Source organism: Malus domestica, chromosome 11, assembly GCF_042453785.1.
Source record: "Malus domestica chromosome 11, GDT2T_hap1".
Classification (NCBI taxonomy): Eukaryota; Viridiplantae; Streptophyta; class Magnoliopsida; order Rosales; family Rosaceae; genus Malus; species Malus domestica.
In genome coordinates this window covers 6,607,718-6,627,705 of record NC_091671.1, presented here as the reverse complement: position 1 = coordinate 6,627,705, position 19,988 = coordinate 6,607,718, and the positions used below count along the sequence as shown (strand labels likewise).

The 19,988-nt window shown below is 41.0% G+C and overlaps 1 protein-coding gene across 2 annotated transcripts; it reads left to right on the top strand.

Moving 5' to 3' along the window:
* The first annotated feature begins 263 nt into the window (after positions 1-263).
* Positions 264-10,591, top strand: LOC103422680 (putative disease resistance protein RGA3). 2 transcript variants are annotated; one of them, XR_011573406.1, is made up of 5 exons: positions 264-3,340; positions 3,460-4,891; positions 5,098-5,159; positions 5,312-5,652; positions 10,564-10,591. XR_011573406.1 is itself a non-coding variant. In XM_029088268.2 (4 exons), exons 1-3 carry the CDS (start codon positions 992-994, stop codon positions 5,130-5,132), a joined length of 3,816 nt encoding a protein of 1,271 aa, XP_028944101.1. In that variant the 5' UTR covers positions 264-991; the 3' UTR covers positions 5,133-5,159; positions 5,312-5,681. The 2 variants fall into 2 exon arrangements, 1 of the variants encoding a protein (XP_028944101.1); XM_029088268.2 differs by lacking the exon at positions 10,564-10,591 and having other exon boundaries at positions 5,312-5,681.
* The last annotated feature ends 9,397 nt before the right edge of the window (positions 10,592-19,988 follow it).

The window sequence follows — 19,988 nt, the reverse complement described above, 5'->3', positions numbered from 1 at the left end:
TGTCATACCCGTTATCTTAACGAATCGTGTCATGTCAAACTCGTTAAGATAACAGGTTTTTAACAGGTGACTCAGTAACGATTCGATTCATTAACATGTCATGTCAGATTAACGGGTCATGCAAGAAATTGATTAAGAAAGATATTTGTCTAGAAATCATATCTGAATCATTCTTTTCTATTTATAACTTGCGGAAATGCCATTAAAAACACTATTATTGTGAAAAGATTAAAAGTAGAAATATAAAATAATAATAACTTCACCCACAGTGCAAAAGTAAAAAACCTCTTCGTCCTTCCTGGCTTCTTAAAACATACCAGTTTAGGAGGAACGACTAACATCCTGACCTTCCACATAATTTCTAGTTGTTGGTGAAAGATGCGTTCGCACTATATTCTTTGAGTGCTGCATCCGGAATTGGTTGGTTTGTTTATGCTTTTGAGTGTTTTTAGAGCATCTCCATGGGACGAGGTTAGAAGCAAGGGAAAATTCCTCACTTTCGCACCAAGGAAAATTTTCCTTGCAGAAACGTTGATATTTTCTTGTGAGCCACGTTTTTTGTGAATTTCTAAGGTTCTAGCTCGGAAGAGCTGCTTACCATGACATTCTAATCATTCTTTGGGAAGTTCAATGACAGAGAGAGGACGGGAATTTGTTCTCCTCTCTGCATGAGTCATTCCTTGATTTTTCTGTATGTTCAAGTATTCTAAGTTCTTTGAGTGTTGTCAAGTATTCTTCTGGTGCTGCTCAAGCCTTCCAATCTTTTCAACCAAAGGAAAGTATCAAATTGTTCCAGAATTTAAGTGTCACATGCCTCGGCTATATATATCGCTCTCTTCAAAGCATCATCCATTAATTCAAGAAACACAGCCGGATTGTCTCTCCAGACTCCAAATGACACAATATTTGTGTTTCCTTTCTTTCACCCTCGTTTCTTCTTGTCCATTTGTTGTTTTCGGCTTTCCATTTTAATTCGGAAGAAAATAGCAACATGGCTGACTTACTTATCAGCCTTGCAAGTCCTATTGTAGAGATTGCAACGAAGAAACTGGCTAATGTTGCGACTAATGAATTCGTAAATATCGAGGATGAGGTAGAGAGGCTGAAACTTTCTTTTATGGAAGTTCAAGATTTGCTTAAAATTTTGGAAGGAAATCATCAGATGAATTCTTCTACTCCTTCCACCCTGAAGAATTGGTTCGAAAGGCTACGAGCAGCATCTTATGATATTGAGGATTTGATCGACTGTTGGGCAGCAGAATGTGAATGGTGGAAGATGAAGAAGCAGCAGCAGCAGCAGGTACACAAATTCCATCTTCTGTTTGGTGCTTTTAAGTTTCTCTTTCTGCATCGTTTATTGTCTAAGTTGAGAGAAATTACATCAAGACTACATGTGATTAAAGAAGATGGAAAATTCTACAGAAAAATGATAGAAAGTAATCCTATGCATTCACAAACACATGAAAATCCACGGGAAACTGTGTCCGTTCCATACAGTTCAGTTGTTAGTAGGGAAGAGGAAAAAAGGATCATCATAGAACAGCTGATAACAGCTAAAGAAGCCAGTAGGGGAAACTTTTCATGTATTGCCATTGTTGGGATGGGAGGAGTGGGTAAAACCACTCTTGCACAACTTGTCTTTCAAGATGAAAAGGTTGATGGGTATTTCCGTTTTAGAATTTGGGTTCATGTGGGGAAGGATTTTGAGTTGAAGAGGATTTTCACAGAAATACTGGTCTCTCTAGTGCATTCATCAAATTTGAAAAGAACAAAACCAATAGAGTCTTTACTAAATATGTTAGATGAAAAAAAATCTCAACTCCAAACCCATGTCGATCTCAACTATCCCATCTTCGACAAACCCCAAACCCCTGTCGATCCCAACTCTTCCATCTTCGACAAACTAAATATCTCGTTTGAAGATGCCTGTTCCCTCGAGTTGAACCAACTACCTTCCCCCAATGATCTCAACCCTCTCAACTTGCCCCAACTAAAAATCCTTCATGGTCTCTACTCCAACTACTTAGAACGATTCCAAACCCGTACTGAGAATACTGACTTCACCTCTCTCTCCTTGGACCAACTACAAACTCGCATTCGTGAACTTCTGGCTCGGAAACGATTTTTACTTGTTCTAGACGACCTGTGGAATCATGAAGCATTGCAGCAACTAGTGAATGTCTTAAATGTGGGGGTCAACGGAAGTAAGGTTCTGGTGACTAGTCGGCAGAAAATTGTTTCAAGTTTTATGGATTCAAAGTCACTCCATTCTCTGAAATGTTTGGGTGATGATGAGTCATGGTCGTTGTTCAAAAAATTGGCACTCAAAGAAGATAGTAACTTGAGAGATAGCGAACGTCGGGAGTTTGAAAATTGTGGACGGGAAATTGTACGTATGTGTCAGGGTCTTCCTTTGGCTATAAAACAAATGGCAGGTCTGTTGCGTGGGAAAAACTTGAAAGAATGGAAAAATGTTGCCAAAAGTCAAACATGGAAGGCACGAGCAGAAGATGATACTGGAGTACTGCCTGCTCTTAGACTGAGTTATAATCACCTGCCCTCACCAGATCACAAGCAGTGCTTTTCGTTGTGTTCTCTGTTTCCGAAATCATATCTCTATGAGAAGGATGAGTTGGTCAAGTTATGGATGGCAGAAGGATTTATACAACCACCTGAGAACGGAGTGCGAGAGAGGATAGAAGACATCGGAAGTCGATACTTCAAGGAGCTGTCAGACAGGTTCTTCTTCGAATGCTCAACTGAAGACAAGACAAAGTATAGGATGCATGATCTTATCCATGATCTGGCACTTTCAGTTTCCAGTCCCTTTTGTTGTCAAGTGAATGATATGAAAGATTTTGACGAAAAATCTCGTCATATATCACTGCTTTCAGAACAAGTTGAGAAGCCTGCAATAGAGATCGCCAACAAATCGAAGAAGCTGCGCACACTTTTACTTCCAGTTCAACACTTGCAACTGAGAGCCTTTGGGAAAGGACAAGGTGAGATAATTCATTCACTTACATATATGCGCGTGCTAGACCTGAGTTCAAGCACAGTTGTCACACTTCCAGATTCAATTGGGAGGTTGAAGCTCTTGCGCTACCTCGATTTATCGACAACTGAAATCAGAAAGCTCCCTGACTCGGTATGCAACCTCCTCAATTTGGAGACGCTGAAACTTTTGCGTTGTCCTTGGATTTTCAATTTGCCCAAGAACTTCAAAGCTCTTGTCAACCTGAGACATCTGGAGCTAGATGAAATTTTCTGGTACAAGGCCTTGAAGTTGCCACGAAGCATGGGGTGTCTAACCAGTCTGCACAACTTGCACAAATTTCCGGTTTGTTTTTTGTTTTTTTCTTCAAATATATTTATATTTTGATTTTTCCAATCCTTTTCTTGTTGTTGAGTGGGGTCAAACCTCTATCTTACAAAATATATATATATATATCTCTTCAGGTTAGCCAAGAAACAGGATACAAACTTGAAGAATTGAAGAACATGGTGTACCTTGGAGGAACGTTGCACATCACAAAGCTGGAAAATGCAGTGTATGCAGGGGAGGCCAACTTGAAAGGGAAAAAAATGATTCAGAAAGTGGTTTATGAATGGAGCAATAAGGATCTTAATTTTCATGATGAAGCCGATGCAAAGCAGGTACTTGAAGACTTGGAACCTCACCCAGAGGCACTCAAAGAGCTCCAAATCTGTCACTACAAGGGCACTGAATTTCCACGATGGATGGGACTGCTCACCAATTTGGTTAGTATTCATTTGAATAATTGCAACAGATCCAAAGTCCTTGATCTTGGGGTGCTACCGAAACTTGAAGAGTTCCGTCTCAAAAATTTGCTAGAGTTGGAGGATTGGAAAGGAACGTTTGTATCCCTCAAAAAGCTAAAGATAGCTAACTGCCCGAATTTGAAAAGTTGTGAAAATTATTCGAAAGGACTTGATTTTCTGAAGATCAAAAGGTGTGAATCATTGGTAAGCCTTAAAATAAACTACCTCGTCCGCCCGAAGAATATCACGCTTGTTGACAATCCTGTTCTGCAGAGGTGGTCTGTAAGCAATCCTCGCCTGTTTGGGCTTTCAATTGGGCTCTTAAGATTGAATGAACTCATAATCATCAATTGCCCCGAGCTACATAAGGTGCCTAACTGCTTCAATCTAGAGAAATTGGAAACAGGTGGGTGCAATTCAGTAATCAAAATGCTAGAAAGAGGTTCTTTATGGAAGTCTCTACAAAAGAAGGAACTTCGACATTTGGCATTGGATACATGTTCTGCAGATGCTAAAACATTAGTGGGTTTGCGGCCTGGTATTATCTCTGGTTTATGGTTCTTGACGATTTCCAATATCTCAAACCTCATACATCTTCCAGATTGGGGTCTCCCCAAACTCAGAGCACTCTACATCCGTGACTGCAAAGCTCTTGAGTATTTATCCAACCAAGAAAACAAGTTGTTCCAAGGATTCACCTCCCTCACAACACTCTCCATCCACAATTGTCCTGAGCTTGTAACGTTGCCAGCTGAAGGCCTCCCAACATCTCTTAAGTATTTGAGTATTGGCTCGTGTGCAAGGCTCGAGTCATTTGGCCCCGCGGATGCACTCCAAAACCTCAACTCCCTCCATGATCTGTACATTGAGGATTGCCCTGCACTCCAGTCCTTTCCAGAGGGTGGGCTACCAACCTCCCTCCTGCATCTCTCTATCCAACGCTGCGCCTCGCTGATAAAACAATGTGGGAAGGAAGGCAGTGATTGGCCCAAGATCAAAGATATCCCTGATCCGGAAATAGGGATGCCATCCACCGAAACTGCAACCTCATCACCATCATCTTCTTCAGCAGCTTGGTACCATCTTGGTGGGAGCTGCGCTTGCGTAGGTATGTCTAGGAATTTGAATTTAATTTATTGTCTTCCATACTCTAGTCGCAAGTCAGTTGTTTATATGTTTTGGTTTGTATCCAGCTTATGTGGTAGACCAAAACGTACCACACAAGTTTTCATGTTCGGAAATTCCCATTTGGGAAGGAGAATCGATTTCATAACAACTCCGAGGATTAAGATGCGTACGTGTTTGAATTTGCAGGACAAGCTTCAAAAGGAAAAATGGTTGCAGAATGATGCCAAGCATCTCGCAATGCAGGACAAGTTCGTACAGTATTCCGTTCATCTCTATTAGGCAATCATTAATTTGCTTGTAGCTTGAGATGTATTTCATGCATGCTTAACACGTACACATCTCAAGCAAAGTATTATAATCAACTAATTATGTTAAAAGGCTCTATATGATTGACTTGCAGAGGGATCTGAAGCTGGACGGAAAGCCTTGAGACGACGTGTTTCTGGAATCCTGCATGATGGTGAAACTCAAAGTGTACGCAGCCGGTTGAAGAGAGAGACAATGCATTGCATTCTAAATTTATAACCTAAGTTGTTTAGTTTCTGTACAATAAGCTGCCTCCCTACATCTACGTTGGTCGGGGCATTGCGTGTACGCTGTAAATATTTCTTTTTCGTGAGTGTGTAATACTAAATAAGCAGCCTTCCTCCATCTTCCTCCATCTATGTTGGAAGGGAAGACTGCCTGATGAATTTATGATTTAAAGTCATATGTACATACAAATTATTACAAAACAGAATGGTAATAATTCAAACCCGGGTTTCATATTACTTAAGGCACAAGGAATATCTTACAAAAAAACGCATATAACTGGTGTGTACATGCAGTGAATCAAATACAACGAATTCCCTTTTACGATGAATAATATCATCACCAATACTACAATTAGTAGTATTGGTATTGTCGTTGAAGGGATCCAACCGAAGAAAAAGACGATCATCATCCTTCACTTGGAGATGGTACTGCATATGCAGCAATCGTCTCCGTGACACATTTCATTGTCGTTAAAGGTTCAAGCTTTAAGCTTACTCTGTCCATGTTGCACAGAAGGAAGGCCGAAAAGCACAAAACGACAATGACCCATCGTTTCGGAAACTCTTGTAACCACGAAACCTCCGCCGCGGACTCCACCTCCAAATCCTCCTTCCCCGAGACGACATCGTTCAGCCCATTCTCGAACTTATCCACACCGATTTAACATCCCCAAACACTTTCCTGCTCCTCCGATTACCGCCGCCGCCCGAGACGCGTACGAAACAGCAGTTCTGCTCACGGTTCCGAAATCCCACGCGAAACCGAACCGGCGTTTGGGGTCTCGGGTGATCGGTGCCGAAACTGATAAACCTACATTTCCTCCAGGTCAGCACACCACTCCATGTCAGCAATCCATGCAGTTCGATCTACCTGAGTCATGTACTGCTAAGCCATGTGCTGCTGACTTGACCTGAGTCATGTGCTGCTAAGCCATGTGCTGCTGACTTGAAATGATTACTCTAAATGGAAGCCATGAGACCTTGTCGAAGATGCTGATGAAGATGGACAGAAGAATATTGTATAAACTCACACAGCTAGACAAACACTTTCGGGTAGTTGTTTATTGCATGCGTGAGCTTTATTATTGCATGCGTGTATGTAAATCTTGTATAAAGAACATGCTGCTGTTGAAGAGCAGTAAGGATTGAATTCAATTGAGATGAGTTTATGAAATCAGTCTCTATAAACCAAGTTTAAATTCTTTCATGGTATCAGAGCTGAAAGTCTTACGACACAATCTTTTTTTTTTTCCATGGCTTAGCAGTACATGACTCAGGTAGATCGAACTGCATGGATTGCTGACATGGAGTGGTGTGCTGACCTGGAGGAAATGTATGCATTCTCCCACCACTACTCACTGGACTGCTGTAAAACGCATACTTCGATACTTGAAAGCCACTCCTGATCACGGCATTGTTTATAAACCTAGCTCTCTCACCCTCACTGCCTTTGCTGATGCCGATTATGCCGGGGATCCTGACGATCGGCGCTCAACTGGGGGTTATTGCATTTTTCTGGGTCATAATCTCGTCTCTTGGAGCTCCAAGAAACAGCGTGGAGTGTCTCGATCCAGCACTGAGGCCGAGTACAGACAGCTGGCTTATACGGCAGCCACTTTATCTTGGTTCCGCCATATCTTTCGTGACCTGCACCTTTCTCTTTCTCCACCACGGTTGTGGTGCGACAATATCAGTGCCCTTGCTGTTGCCTCTAATCCTGTATATCAGGCGCGAATGCGACACGTTGAAGTTGACTACCACTACGTTCGCGAAAAGGTCGTCCGCAAAGAACTACAAGTTGGCTATGTTGCCACTGCTGATCAAATTGCAGACTTTCTCACCAAAGGTCTATCCTCTCCTCGTTTCCGTTATCTACTCTCCAAGCTTCCCGTGCGTCCACGCCCGCTTCGCTTGCGGGGGCGTGATAAACCTACATTTCCTCCAGGTCAGCACACCACTCCATGTCAGCAATCCATGCAGTTCGATCTACCTGAGTCATGTACTGCTAAGCCATGTGCTGCTGACTTGACCTGAGTCATGTGCTGCTAAGCCATGTGCTGCTGACTTGAAATGATTACTCTAAATGGAAGCCATGAGACCTTGTCGAAGATGCTGATGAAGATGGACAGAAGAATATTGTATAAACTCACACAGCTAGACAAACACTTTCGGGTAGTTGTTTATTGCATGCGTGAGCTTTATTATTGCATGCGTGTATGTAAATCTTGTATAAAGAACATGCTGCTGTTGAAGAGCAGTAAGGATTGAATTCAATTGAGATGAGTTTATGAAATCAGTCTCTATAAACCAAGTTTAAATTCTTTCAGAAACATCTCTTAGTGGCCGAAATATCGGGCGGGACGATGTTGGGTTTCGGAGAGGAGGAGTAAAGAAGCGCTCTGTGGTTCATGGTTTCCAGAGCATGAAACGACTCGCTGAGTCGCTGAGTCGCTGAGTCAGTGTACCGAGTTCCCAGAGCATGAACCGACTCGCTGAGTCGCTGAGTCAGTGTACCGAGAAGGAACTGTGGAGGGAGGGATATTCATCTGCACTGGCTCTGGTTAGAACACGTGGCGGCTGCACGGAAGGGATTTGTATTGTCAGGGTTAAAGGAAGAAATTTTTTACTGTAACAGGAACGAGATACACTACTTGTTTGTATATATGTAGCGGAAAGTTTTAATATTTAAGTTATTAATATTTTAACATATATATCTTATTATTTATATAATAACACGTAGTGTACCATCCTCTATTTTGATCACATTGCAAAATCTCTCGGGTTAAGAGTAGGAGGTGGATGGTTTTTTCCGTTTTGTTTTGGGTTGGCGGGTAATTAACTGAAAATTGAATGACAATTGTTATTTAATGCTTTTTCTAAATGGACTGGGCTGTGCCAATTTAAAAGTTTTGGGCTTGGTCTTTAAAAGCTAAAGAGGCTGCTCTCAAGATCAATCCAATTTAAAAGGTTTGGGCTTGGGCCTGCTGATCATTAGTAATGTATCAAGCAATTGACGGTGGAAGCTCGTTTTCTTGATCACTTGATCGTCCCTTTTTTATTTGATATTAAAACATTGAAAACATATTTATTTAGTCGGCCAAGTACAATTCGCATAGTCAAGCAGCAATTAGTGGGGGAAGCTCGTTCTTGGGCTAATGGTGTGTCCTCGTGCCTTTGGTTTCCTCAAGGTTTAAACCGTAGTCGTAGTGTTGGTTGCGATGACGGGCTCACAAACTTTAACACGTGAAAAGTAGTGAATTCCTGCCCTTAGGCATTACTTCATAACCTTTCTTTGTATATACAAAAAGACTGTTTTTCAATACCTCAATACCACAGTAGTGTGCACGTCAAGTGTTATATATGTTAAGGAAAAGAAAGTTAGAGCTATTGAACATTTCCCATCCATCCAAACATATATATAACAGCAAATATGTGGGCATCACACTTTTTTGACGTAATGTGTATAATACAGATATATATATACACACACACGCACACAGACCCTTTAACAAGAAGGATCCTCATTTTTCAAAAAAATATAGGAATACTCTCTTGACCATTGGATTGATTTTAATGAAACTATATGGTTGAGATTAAATTACGGGCCACACAATCTCAACCACACAATTTCATTAAAGTTAAATTTAACGCTAAAGAGGGTGTCATCAATTTTTTTTAAAAATGGGATCCCTCTTGTTAAAGGATCTGTATATATATACACACACCAAGGAAGAAAATATCGGTGATATCGGAAATATCGGTAGTCCGAAAACACGGAAATATCGATGGAAATATCGGTAAAATATCGATATCGATAAAAATTACATGGAAACCACGGAAATTGTAAGAAAAACTTGGAAATTTTTATTGAAACTTTGTAGGATGTTTATTTAGTCAATTATCTATTAGCTTATCACAAAAAATTGGAAGGAAATGCATTGCATGATGGATTTAACATTATCAAGTTGATTATATAGCGATCTGACAAACATTATGAGTGTAGAAAATATGTAGTAATTAATGAAAGAAGTCTAAACACACCATAATCATTTATATATAATGAATTAGTAAAATATTTTACACTTTAGTACCACATAGAGTTCCTATGAGGTTCAAATTTGTCACTATCTTCATCATCTCTATGTGTAGAATGAGTGTATTGTGAAGAGTAGTTATCAAATGATAAATCCCCAAAATAGTTTTGCATGTAATTGTTAATATGTCACTCATATGGATCCGAGATTGGTTGAGGTTGTCCATAAGAAAAATCATTTGAAGATTGAGGCTAGGATTGTTTCCATGAGTCGCTCGATTCCATCCCAACAGGAATGGGATATGAAGGGTAGGGAAATGGTTGGTTATGAGTATAACCATTGTTACTACTTCCCAATCCAACAGAGTCTGAAGTTCTAGATAACGAGTCATCTTCTTGACTTGACAAAATCCCTTTGCCTCTTTCTCTGCGAGTATAGTTCTTCCCTATGGCACCAATTCCTGGTCCTGCCCGCCTACTGCCATGGTCATCATCCTGTGTTGCATGCGTGAAGTTTGCCTCACCAGTGAAGGGGCTCATATATCCGGGAGGTGGTGGTCCATAATAGTTTCCATATCCACCACCACTACCTCCAACTCCACTACCTCCAGCTCCACTATGTCCTTCATCATTCCCACCTCAGGTGGTAGGTGAGTCTCCTGATCTTGTACTAGAGCTATCATTAGTATCAGCACGATGTTGTGGTTGTGTAGGATTGGAAGAAGGTGGAATTCCAGTGTTGCTTGGTCTTGGGTACAAAATTTCTTCGAAAGAGTCAGAGCTGCTAGATCCCACCTCCTCCTCTAATACTCTTTCTACATTTATTCCTTCATTACGTGCTTCTTCAGCAACTCTGGGAGCTGGGTTGCCTTCATCATCATCTAAATGAAGAGGTCTAATCCATTGAAAAAGTTGGTTACCCTCCGTATCATCATCTTCACCAACAATATTTCTTTTTCGTGAGTGTGTAATACTAAATAAGCAGCCTTCCTCCATCTTCCTCCATCTATGTTGGAATGGAAGACTGCCTGATGAATTTATGATTTAAAGTCATATGTACATACAAATTATTACAAAACAGAATAGTAATAATTCAAATCCGGGTTTCATATTACTTAAGGCACAATATCTTACAAAAAAAAAAAATTGCATATAACAGGTGTGTACATGCAGTGAATCAAATACAACGAATTCCCTTTTACGATGAATAATATCATCACCAATACTACAATTAGTAGTATTGGTATTGTCGTTGAAGGGATCCAACCGAAGAAAAAGACGATCATCATCCTTCACTTGGAGATGGTACTGCATATGCAGCAATCGTCTCTGTGACACATTTCATTGTCGTTAAAGCTTCAAGCTTTAAGCTTACTGTGTCCATGTTGCGCAGAAGGAAGTCCGAAAAGCACAAAACGACAATGACCGATCGTTTCGGAAACTCTCGTAACCACGAAACCTCCGCCGCGGACTCCACCTCCAATGTTGGAAAATCAAATAAAAACAGGTTGTTAATGGTTAAAACAAGCTGTCAGTTTCTTTCCATGGTGTTTTTCAGCAACTAAAAAGATCATTGCTTCCTCCATGTGTTAGCCGAAAGGAGATTGAAAGACAGCAGAGATGTGAGCTGTTGTGTGCAAGCCGAAAGGTGGTTATTACAACCTGCCATGATGCAATGCATGTGTATGCCAACTATCAAAGTTGCTGCATGTGTTTGAAAGGATGTAAAGATGTGGAACACCATCATTCATTATATGTATTGTTGGATTGTTTATTTTTTCAGTTTTGTATAAATAGGCCATCTTGCTAAGCCTTAGAGCATCCCATCCGAATCCCATTTCCCATTCTCATTTTCAGCTTGTAAGCTATTGATTTTTGTAAAACTCTCTTTTCATATATCAAAGTCCAAGTTTTCTTTTCAAAGCTTGTTGCTTCCCTCCTTTCTCTATTTCTTTGTCCAATTTTATTGAGAGTGTCAAGTGAGAGGTGTGATAGAGTTTGTAAACTTATCACCCACATATTTTGGTATTGAGTTAGTAAACTTCTCAATACCAACAGTTGGTATCAGAGCCAGAATACCATTCTGGCAGGTGCAGCAGTTATGGCATCCAACTTAGTGCAGCTCCAAGTTCCCACATTGAAGAAAGAAAATTATGAAAGATGGTGCATCCAATTCAAAGCATTGTTTGGATCACAAGAGCTATGGGAAGTTGTCAGTAATGGGTATGTTGTACCCACTACCGAGCAAGAAGCCACATATACTGCAGATCAAAGGAACACTCTCAAGGATTTACGAAAAAAGGACCAGAAGGCGTTGTATCTTCTCTATCAAGGATTAGAAGATTCAACGTTCGAGAAGGTTGCAGAAGCAACAACGAGCAAGCAAGTATGGGACACACTCAGTACAATCTACAAATGAGTAGATCGAGTCAAGAAAGTGAGGTTACAGTCACTTCGAGCAGATTTTGAAACTGCTCACATGAATGAAGGGGAAAGCATCTCCGACTATCACTCAAGGCTCATTGTGATAGTAAATCAGATGAAGAGAAATGGCGAGAGACTCGATGAAGTACGAGTTGTGGAGAAGATACTCCGGTCACTCACATCTAAGTTTGAGCATGTGGTGACTGCCATTGAGGAATCCAAGGATTTGGAGGCGATGAGCGCAGAGGAGCTACTAGGATCCCTCATAGTTCACGAGCAACGCATTCAGAAGAATGCAAGCCCCACAACGCTAGAGCAAGCTTTGGAGTCAAAGTTGAATATTGACAAACCAAATGGAGGTCGTGGGCAGTGGAACTCACGTCGTGGGAGTTCATCCAACCGTAGCCGAGGACGAGCCCGAGGAAGAGGTCGAGGCTATGCACAAAATCGAGGTCAGTCTCAGGAGTGGAGATCTACTCGAGGAAAGGCGCATATCCAGTGTCACAACTGTAAGCAATATGGACACTATGCCAATGAATGTTCACATAAAAATGGTGAGCATGTCAACATGGCAGAATCAAGTGGAAATACTGATGAAGAACTTACAGTCTTGCTAGCACACCATGATTCCAGTAGCCAACAAGATGTTTGGTATTTGGACTCTGGTGCAAGCAATCACATGTGTGGAAAGAAGGAGTTTTTTGCCGAACTCAAAGATGGGGCCTATGGATCTGTAAGTCTTGGTGACTCCTCAAAGTTGCCAGTTGAAGGCAAAGGGAAGATCAAGATCATCCAGAAGGATGGTAGAGAAGAATACATCTCCGATACCTACTACATACCAGGTATGAAGAGCAACATTCTGAGCATTGGTCAACTGCTCCAGAAAGGGTACATTATACATATGGAGAACATGCTTCTCACTCTCAGGAATGAAAGGAGAAAGCTTATTGCACGTGTTCGAATGTCAAAGAACCGGATGTTCCCGTTGAATTTGAACACAAAGATTGGAAGCTGCAACATCGGTGTAATGGAAGATGAGTAATGGAAATGGCATCTTCGATTTGGCCATCTTCATTTCAATGACCTAAAGTTGCTGTCAAGTGGAGGAATGGTTCGTGGTCTACCCCAAATTGAAGCCACACGCCAAGTATGTGAAGGTTGTGTGCTTGGCAAGCAAGCACGACTATCGTTCCCTGTTGGTGATACATGGAGAGCAAAGGCACCACTGCAGTTAGTGCACACAGATATATGTGGTCCATTAGATCCCATGTCTTATGGAGGTAATAGGTATTTTATTACTTTCATTGATGATTTTAGTAGGAAGACTTGGGTTTATTTTCTCAAGGAGAAGTCGGCTGCCCTAAGAATCTTCAAGGAGTTCAAGGCACTCACAGAGGCTGAAAGCAACCACAAGCTTGTGGCTGTGAGATCAAATAGAGGTGGAGAGTACACCTCCAATGCTTTCCAAGCATACTGCAAGGAGCAAAGAATTAGGCATCAACTGACTGCTGCCTATACCCCACAGCAAAATGGGATAGCCGAAAGAAAGAATCGAACCATCCTTAACATGACAAGGTCCATGCTTAAGGAGAAGAATTTGCCAAAAGAATTGTGGGCAGAAGCTGTAGCTTGTTCGATTTATTTGTTGAATCGATGTCCAACAAAGAGTGTCAAGAGGATGACACCACAAGAAGCTTGGAGTGGATACAAGCCGAGTGTTGCACACCTAAGAGTTTTTTGGTGTGTTGCATATGCTCAGGTTCTAGAAGCCAAGAGGAGAAAGCTCGATGATCGAGGTGAAAAGTGTGTGTTTGTGGGCTATAGTGAAGAGTCCAAGGCATACAAGCTCTACAACCCACTAACTGGCAAACTAGTGGTTAGTAGAGATGTCATCTTCAGTGAGGAAGAGGCATGGAAGTGGAACAACAAAGAAGTCAGTAAAGAGAAGATCATTTCCACTGATTTTGAAGAACCAGAAGTTGTACCACCTGTTCAGCAACAACCTGCTCAAACAATCACAACAACTCCAGTGCACAGAATTGCAAGGAGTGGTCCTACATCTAGTGAAGAAAGCAGCTCTTCAACTCCAGTGAGGCTAAGAAGTCTCACCAAAATATATGGACAAGAAGAAGAAGAAGAAACCAACTTTTTCTGCTTGTATGCAGACCACGAGCCTCTCTCATTCAGTGAAGCTGTGGAAGAAGATTGTTGGAAGAAAGCCATGGAAGAAGAGATCCATGCCATCGAGAAGAATGACACTTGGGAGTTGACAAAGCTCTCACCAAATCAGAAGGCAATTGGTGTCAAGTGGGTGTACAAGATCAAACGCACTGCAGATGGGAGTGTGGATCGGTACAAATCAAGGCTTGTAGCAAAGGGCTACAAACAGAAGTATGGAGTGGACTATGATGAAGTCTATGCTCCAGTTGCAAGACTTGACACGGTAAGATTGCTAATCTCTCTTGCCGCTCATCATAAATGGAAAATTTATCAACTAGATGTCAAGTCAGCCTTCCTTAATGGAGTACTTGAGGAAGAAGTGTACGTGGAACAACCAGAAGGCTTTCAAGTACAAGGAAAAGAAGATAAGGTGTATCGTTTGAAGAAGGCTTTGTATGGCCTTAAGCAAGCACCACGAGCTTGGAACTCAAGGATTGACAACTACCTTCACCAAAATGGATTTCAGAAATGTCCATACGAGCATTCAGTTTACATGAAGAATGGTGCAAAAGGGGAGTTCTTAATTATTTGTCTCTATGTAGATGACTTGTTGTTTACAGGAAACAATGAAGCAATGTTCTATGAGTTCAAGAAATCCATGTTCAGTGAATTCGATATGACTGACAATGGATTAATGTCATACTTTCTTGGCATAGAGGTGAAGCAAGAAAGTGACGGTATCTACATCTCTCAACAAAAGTACATGAGAGATATATTGGAGAAATTCAATATGGATAAGTGCAATATTGTCAACACTCCAGTTGCAACTGGATTGAAGCTGTCCAAGGAAGGAGAATGTGAGTTTGTAAACTCAACCGTGTACAAAAGCTTGGTTGGAAGTCTAAGGTACCTTACAATCACAAGACCTGATATAGTTTATGGAGTTGGACTCGTGAGTCGGTACATGGAAACACCAAGGGAGTCTCATTGGCTGGCTGCCAAGAGAATCTTGAGGTACATAAGAGGTACTCTAAACTATGGTCTGTTTTATAATTTTGGTGAAGATGCAAAATTATTTGGTTATTCAGATAGTGATTGGGGAGGTGACCAAGATGAAAGGAAAAACACAACTGGCTATGTGTTTTTTCTAGGATCAATAGCTTTCTCATGGACTTCAAAGAAGCAATCAATTATTGCTTTGTCATCATGTGAAGCCGAGTATGTTGATGTAGCCTCAACAGTATGTGAAGCAATTTGGTTAAGAAATCTGTTGAAGTCAGTGTGTCATCCACAAGTGGAATCAACTGTGATTCATGTGGATAACATCTCAGCTATCAAGCTTGCTAGGAATCCAGTCCAACATGGAAGGAGTAAGCACATCGATACCAGGTTCCATTTTTTGAGGGATCATGTGAAGCAAAAGACAATTGAGCTTGTCTATTGTCACACGAATGAACAAGTGGCAGATATCTTCACTAAGCCACTGCCAGTTGAGCCATTCAAGTTGCTACGTGAAATGCTAGGGATAAAGGCGTTTTAATTTGAGGAGGTGTGTTGGAAAATCAAATAAAAACAGGTTGTTAATGGTTAAAACAAGCTGTCAGTTTCTTTCCATGGTGTTTTTCAGCAACTAAAAAGATCATTGCTTCCTCCATGTGTTAGCCGAAAGGAGATTGAAAGACAGCAGAGATGTGAGTTGTTGTGTGCAAGCCGAAATGTGGTTATTACAACCTGCCATGATGCAATGCATGTGTATGCCAACTATCAAAGTTGCTGCATGTGTTTGAAAGGATGTAAAGATGTGGAACACCATCATTCATTATATGTATTGTTGGATTGTTTATTTTTTCAGTTTTGTATAAATAGGCCATCTTACTAAGCCTTAGAGCATCCCATCCGAATCCCATTTCCCATTCTCATTTTCAGCTTGTAAGCTATTGATTTTTGTAAAACTCTCTTTTCATATATCAAAGTCCAAGTTTTCTTTTCAAAGCTTGTTGCTTCCTTCCTTTCTCTATTTCTTTGTCCAATTTTATTGAGAGTGTCAAGTGAGAGGTGTGATAGAGTTTGTAAACTTATCACCCACATATTTTGGTATTGAGTTAGTAAAACTTTTCAATACCAACATCCAAATCCTCCTTCCCCGAGACGACATCGTTCAGCCCCTTCTCGAACTTATCCACCGATTTAACTTCCGCAAACACTTTCCCACTCCTCCAATTACCGCCGCCGCCCCAAACGCGTACGAAACAGCAGTTCTGCTCACGGTGACCGAATTGAACCGAACCGGGGTTTGGGGTTGTTGGAACCAGAAAGGGAACACAAAAGTTTACGTAAAACAAAGCTTGATTACTGGGAGAACTTTCTTATTGAATTCAAAACAGATATGACTATTAAATAGTCTTACAACTTGAACGTAAAAGAAGCAACAACCCACACCTTAACAGCCCTAGAATCGTGGTACAGACTAAGTCAAAAACAAATAACCTTGTCCCTCAAGTATAGGGATTATTATGCATGACTTAAAACAAGCCTAAAAACAAGGAACCCTAACCCTAACGGCTAGAATATCCTAACAACTTTAACATCCTTCCTTAAACTGATTACTACTGACGATCAGTTTATTCCTGGGTATTCAGAAATCCCCATTAAACCCCGCATCTTCAAGAATACTTCGAGCTTTACTGGCTTTGTTAAAAGATCTGCAACTTGCTCCTGGGTGGTGCACTGAATTAAATCCACAACTCTTTCCTTGATCAAATTTCGAAGAAAATGAAAACGAACATCTATATGCTTGCTTCATCCATGCATTACCAAATTCTTCGAAAGTTTAATTGCTGAAAAATTATCACAATACAGCATTGTAACCTGACTTTGACCATGTTTAAGTTCTTGTAGAATTCTTCTTAACCATACGGCTTGACAAGCGCATGATGCTGCAGAAATAAACTCCGCTTCAGTGGTAGGAAGTGTAACCACATGTTGTTTTCTTGATGACCACGACACTGCTCCTGACCCCATCATGAATATGTACCCTGAAGTGCTTTTCCTGTCATCTTGATCTCCTGCATAATCGTTGTCGGTGTATCCCACCAATTCTTCATCTCATCCCTTCTTGTAAAACACCCCAAGACCTTAGCACCCTTTTCACTGCTTGCGAATGAAGCTCAGTGGGACGCTCCATATAACGACTGATTAAGCTTACTACGAACATCATATCAGGACGTGTAGCCGTCAAATACATAAGACTTCCTACCATTTGTTTGTAGAGAGTGTTATCGACCCTCACTCCACCTTCATCTTTTACAAGCTTGAAACCTGGAACCATTGGGTTATGCACGGGATTGCACTTATCCATGTTAAACCTTTCCAATACCTCCTGAGCATACTTCCATTGGCTAATAAAAATACCATATGTTCTTTGCAATACTTCAATACCAAGAAAATAACTTATCTTTCCAAGATCAGTCATTTCGAATTCAACCATCATATATTGTTTGAACTCTTTGAACATACTCTCATCATTTCCAGTAAATATAAGATCAACAACATAGAGACAAACAATTAACATACCTCCATTCTTTGTTTTGGTGAATAAAGTATGCTCATATGGACATTTCTCGAATCCTTCTCGTACGAAGTAGGACTCTATGCAACTGTACCAGGCTCGAGGAGCTTGTTTAAAGCCATAAAGAGCCTTTAAGTCTGTACACCTTTTGCTCATGGCCTTTCTTCTCATAACCAGGTGGTTGTGCGACAAACACCTTTTCGCTCAATTCTCTATTTAGAAAGGCAGACTTGACGTCTAACTAATAGATTGTCCAACTTTTTTATGTTGCAAGTGCTATAACGATTTGTTTATACCATACTTATGACCTCCGTATTTAGACCTCGTATAAATACTCGGGGGACTCAAATGTAATTATGTAATAAATGGAGGGGCAAATATGTAATAAGTGATGAGCCCTTATTCTATAAAAGGGCCTCCTCACCCTCACAATCCAAAAGCTCTGAGATTCAGAGCAAAGCCTCACTATCACATTACAAAGCTCTCTCACCCTCAGAAGCTCTCATCCTCTCATCCGCGCACAAACAGAGAAATACAATATCAGTGTGGACGTAGCCCAAACATTGGGGTGAACCATGATACATCTTGTGTTATTTATTTTCTTGCAGATTCATGAGCGGATTTACGTTGCTCCAAGACCCTCCGATTTTGTGCATCAACATTTGGCGTCGTTTGTGGGAATCGATACGAAAAGTTGTGTCGGTTCTCTTTCATTTTTTCAGCTCCGTCGTGAATCTGCAGAAACCTAAGAACCAAACACCTACACAGTCACTGCAAAACCCATCATACTATTACACCACTGCAGCACCAAAGTCACCATCATACTATTACACCACTGCAGCACCGTGAATCTGACTACTACATTTGTCACCATCATACTATTACACCACTACAGCACCAAAGTCACAGCCACTTGGAAGCATACACGTTTGGGTCATTCCTATTACAAATATCCAGAGATCTGATCTGATTTCTCCATCTTTGTAATTGCTATTGTTTCTTAAGCTTTAGCTTTCTCTCTCGCTGTGATAGTGTCCGAGGAAATTATGTTGGGTATTGGCCTTTTTGACTTTGATAAGAGTCGTTATTACCTCTGTTTAGCTGAAATTACAGAGCGATTCTGATCTGCCGGATTCTGATTTAAAAAGGGTATTCGTCGGATTCAGATTCTCGTGCTAAAACTATATGCTAAGCAATTCATAATTGATACTCTGTAACTGACTACAAGTTTTTGTCTCCAAATCTTTGAACAACTTTGTTCCGGAGATCCGGGTACAATGTGTGCACCATCATTGCTTGCACAATGTTTACTTGGCTTGGTGCCTCAAGACAAAGGAAGTCATAACTTGTCATTTTCTATTTCGGAGAGGGAGTCGCACCTCCCTTCACCAGCTGTTGAGATTATCCCTTCAAAGGTTTTGGCGAATTTGAAGAAGAAAGTTCCCGAAAACGAAGGGAAATTGAAGGAACGGGTGTCGGAGGATGTTCAGATCTTGCTGACCTCCAAAGAGGACCCGACGTCCATGCGCTTGCTCGGGGCACAATGCATATCAAAACTCATCAAGGTTTTCGGGATCACTATAGCTGCTTCGAGGGTCAAGGCGAATGTGACTTATGTGATTGTCATGTGTAAGAACTGTAAAAATGTGCAGAGGATACCTTGTCGGACTGGTCTTGGTGGGGCAATCGTCCCTCGCTCTTGCAACCATATTCCTCAAACTGTAAAGAAGATATTAATGATTAATTGGGTGCACATGCATGACAGCAGTGCAGAGACAAAGACAGAAGGAGAGGTGCGGTGGAAAAGAGAAAAGTAAAAGTAAAAGGCAATTGGCTGGCGACAGTAGTGCAACTTTGTGGCTTTCCTATCATGCTTCCCTACTATTTCATCCCATCAAGCAGAAATAATCCAACCCCTGTAGTTTTGAAAGTTGCAGGAAATGAAGTGGGAAACAAAAACAAAAACGAAAGCAAAGCAAAAAAACCGAGAAAAGGCAGAAAGTAAAAGGGAGGCTTTCCTCTGCGAGAACACATGGGGACACTGTAAAAGCAAGGAATAAACACCCACACTGCAAAAGCAAGGAATAAATAACCCACCAGAATGATGTGATTTACTTTTCTTGTTTTTGAATGGTGTGATTTATTTTTCTTATCTTTCGGAGACATCTGTATAAACCCCATCAGAAGGTAATAATAAAAATAAAAAAACGGCAAGCCCAAAATAATGGGCTGGAGTGTTATGTGGAAGGCAAAAGCTCATATGCTCAAAAGAGCCAGACCCTCTATTATCACCAACCAGGTGATCAAAAGTACGTCCAGTACTACAAAAAGTTATTCAGTAGTCTACCGCTATTATCAC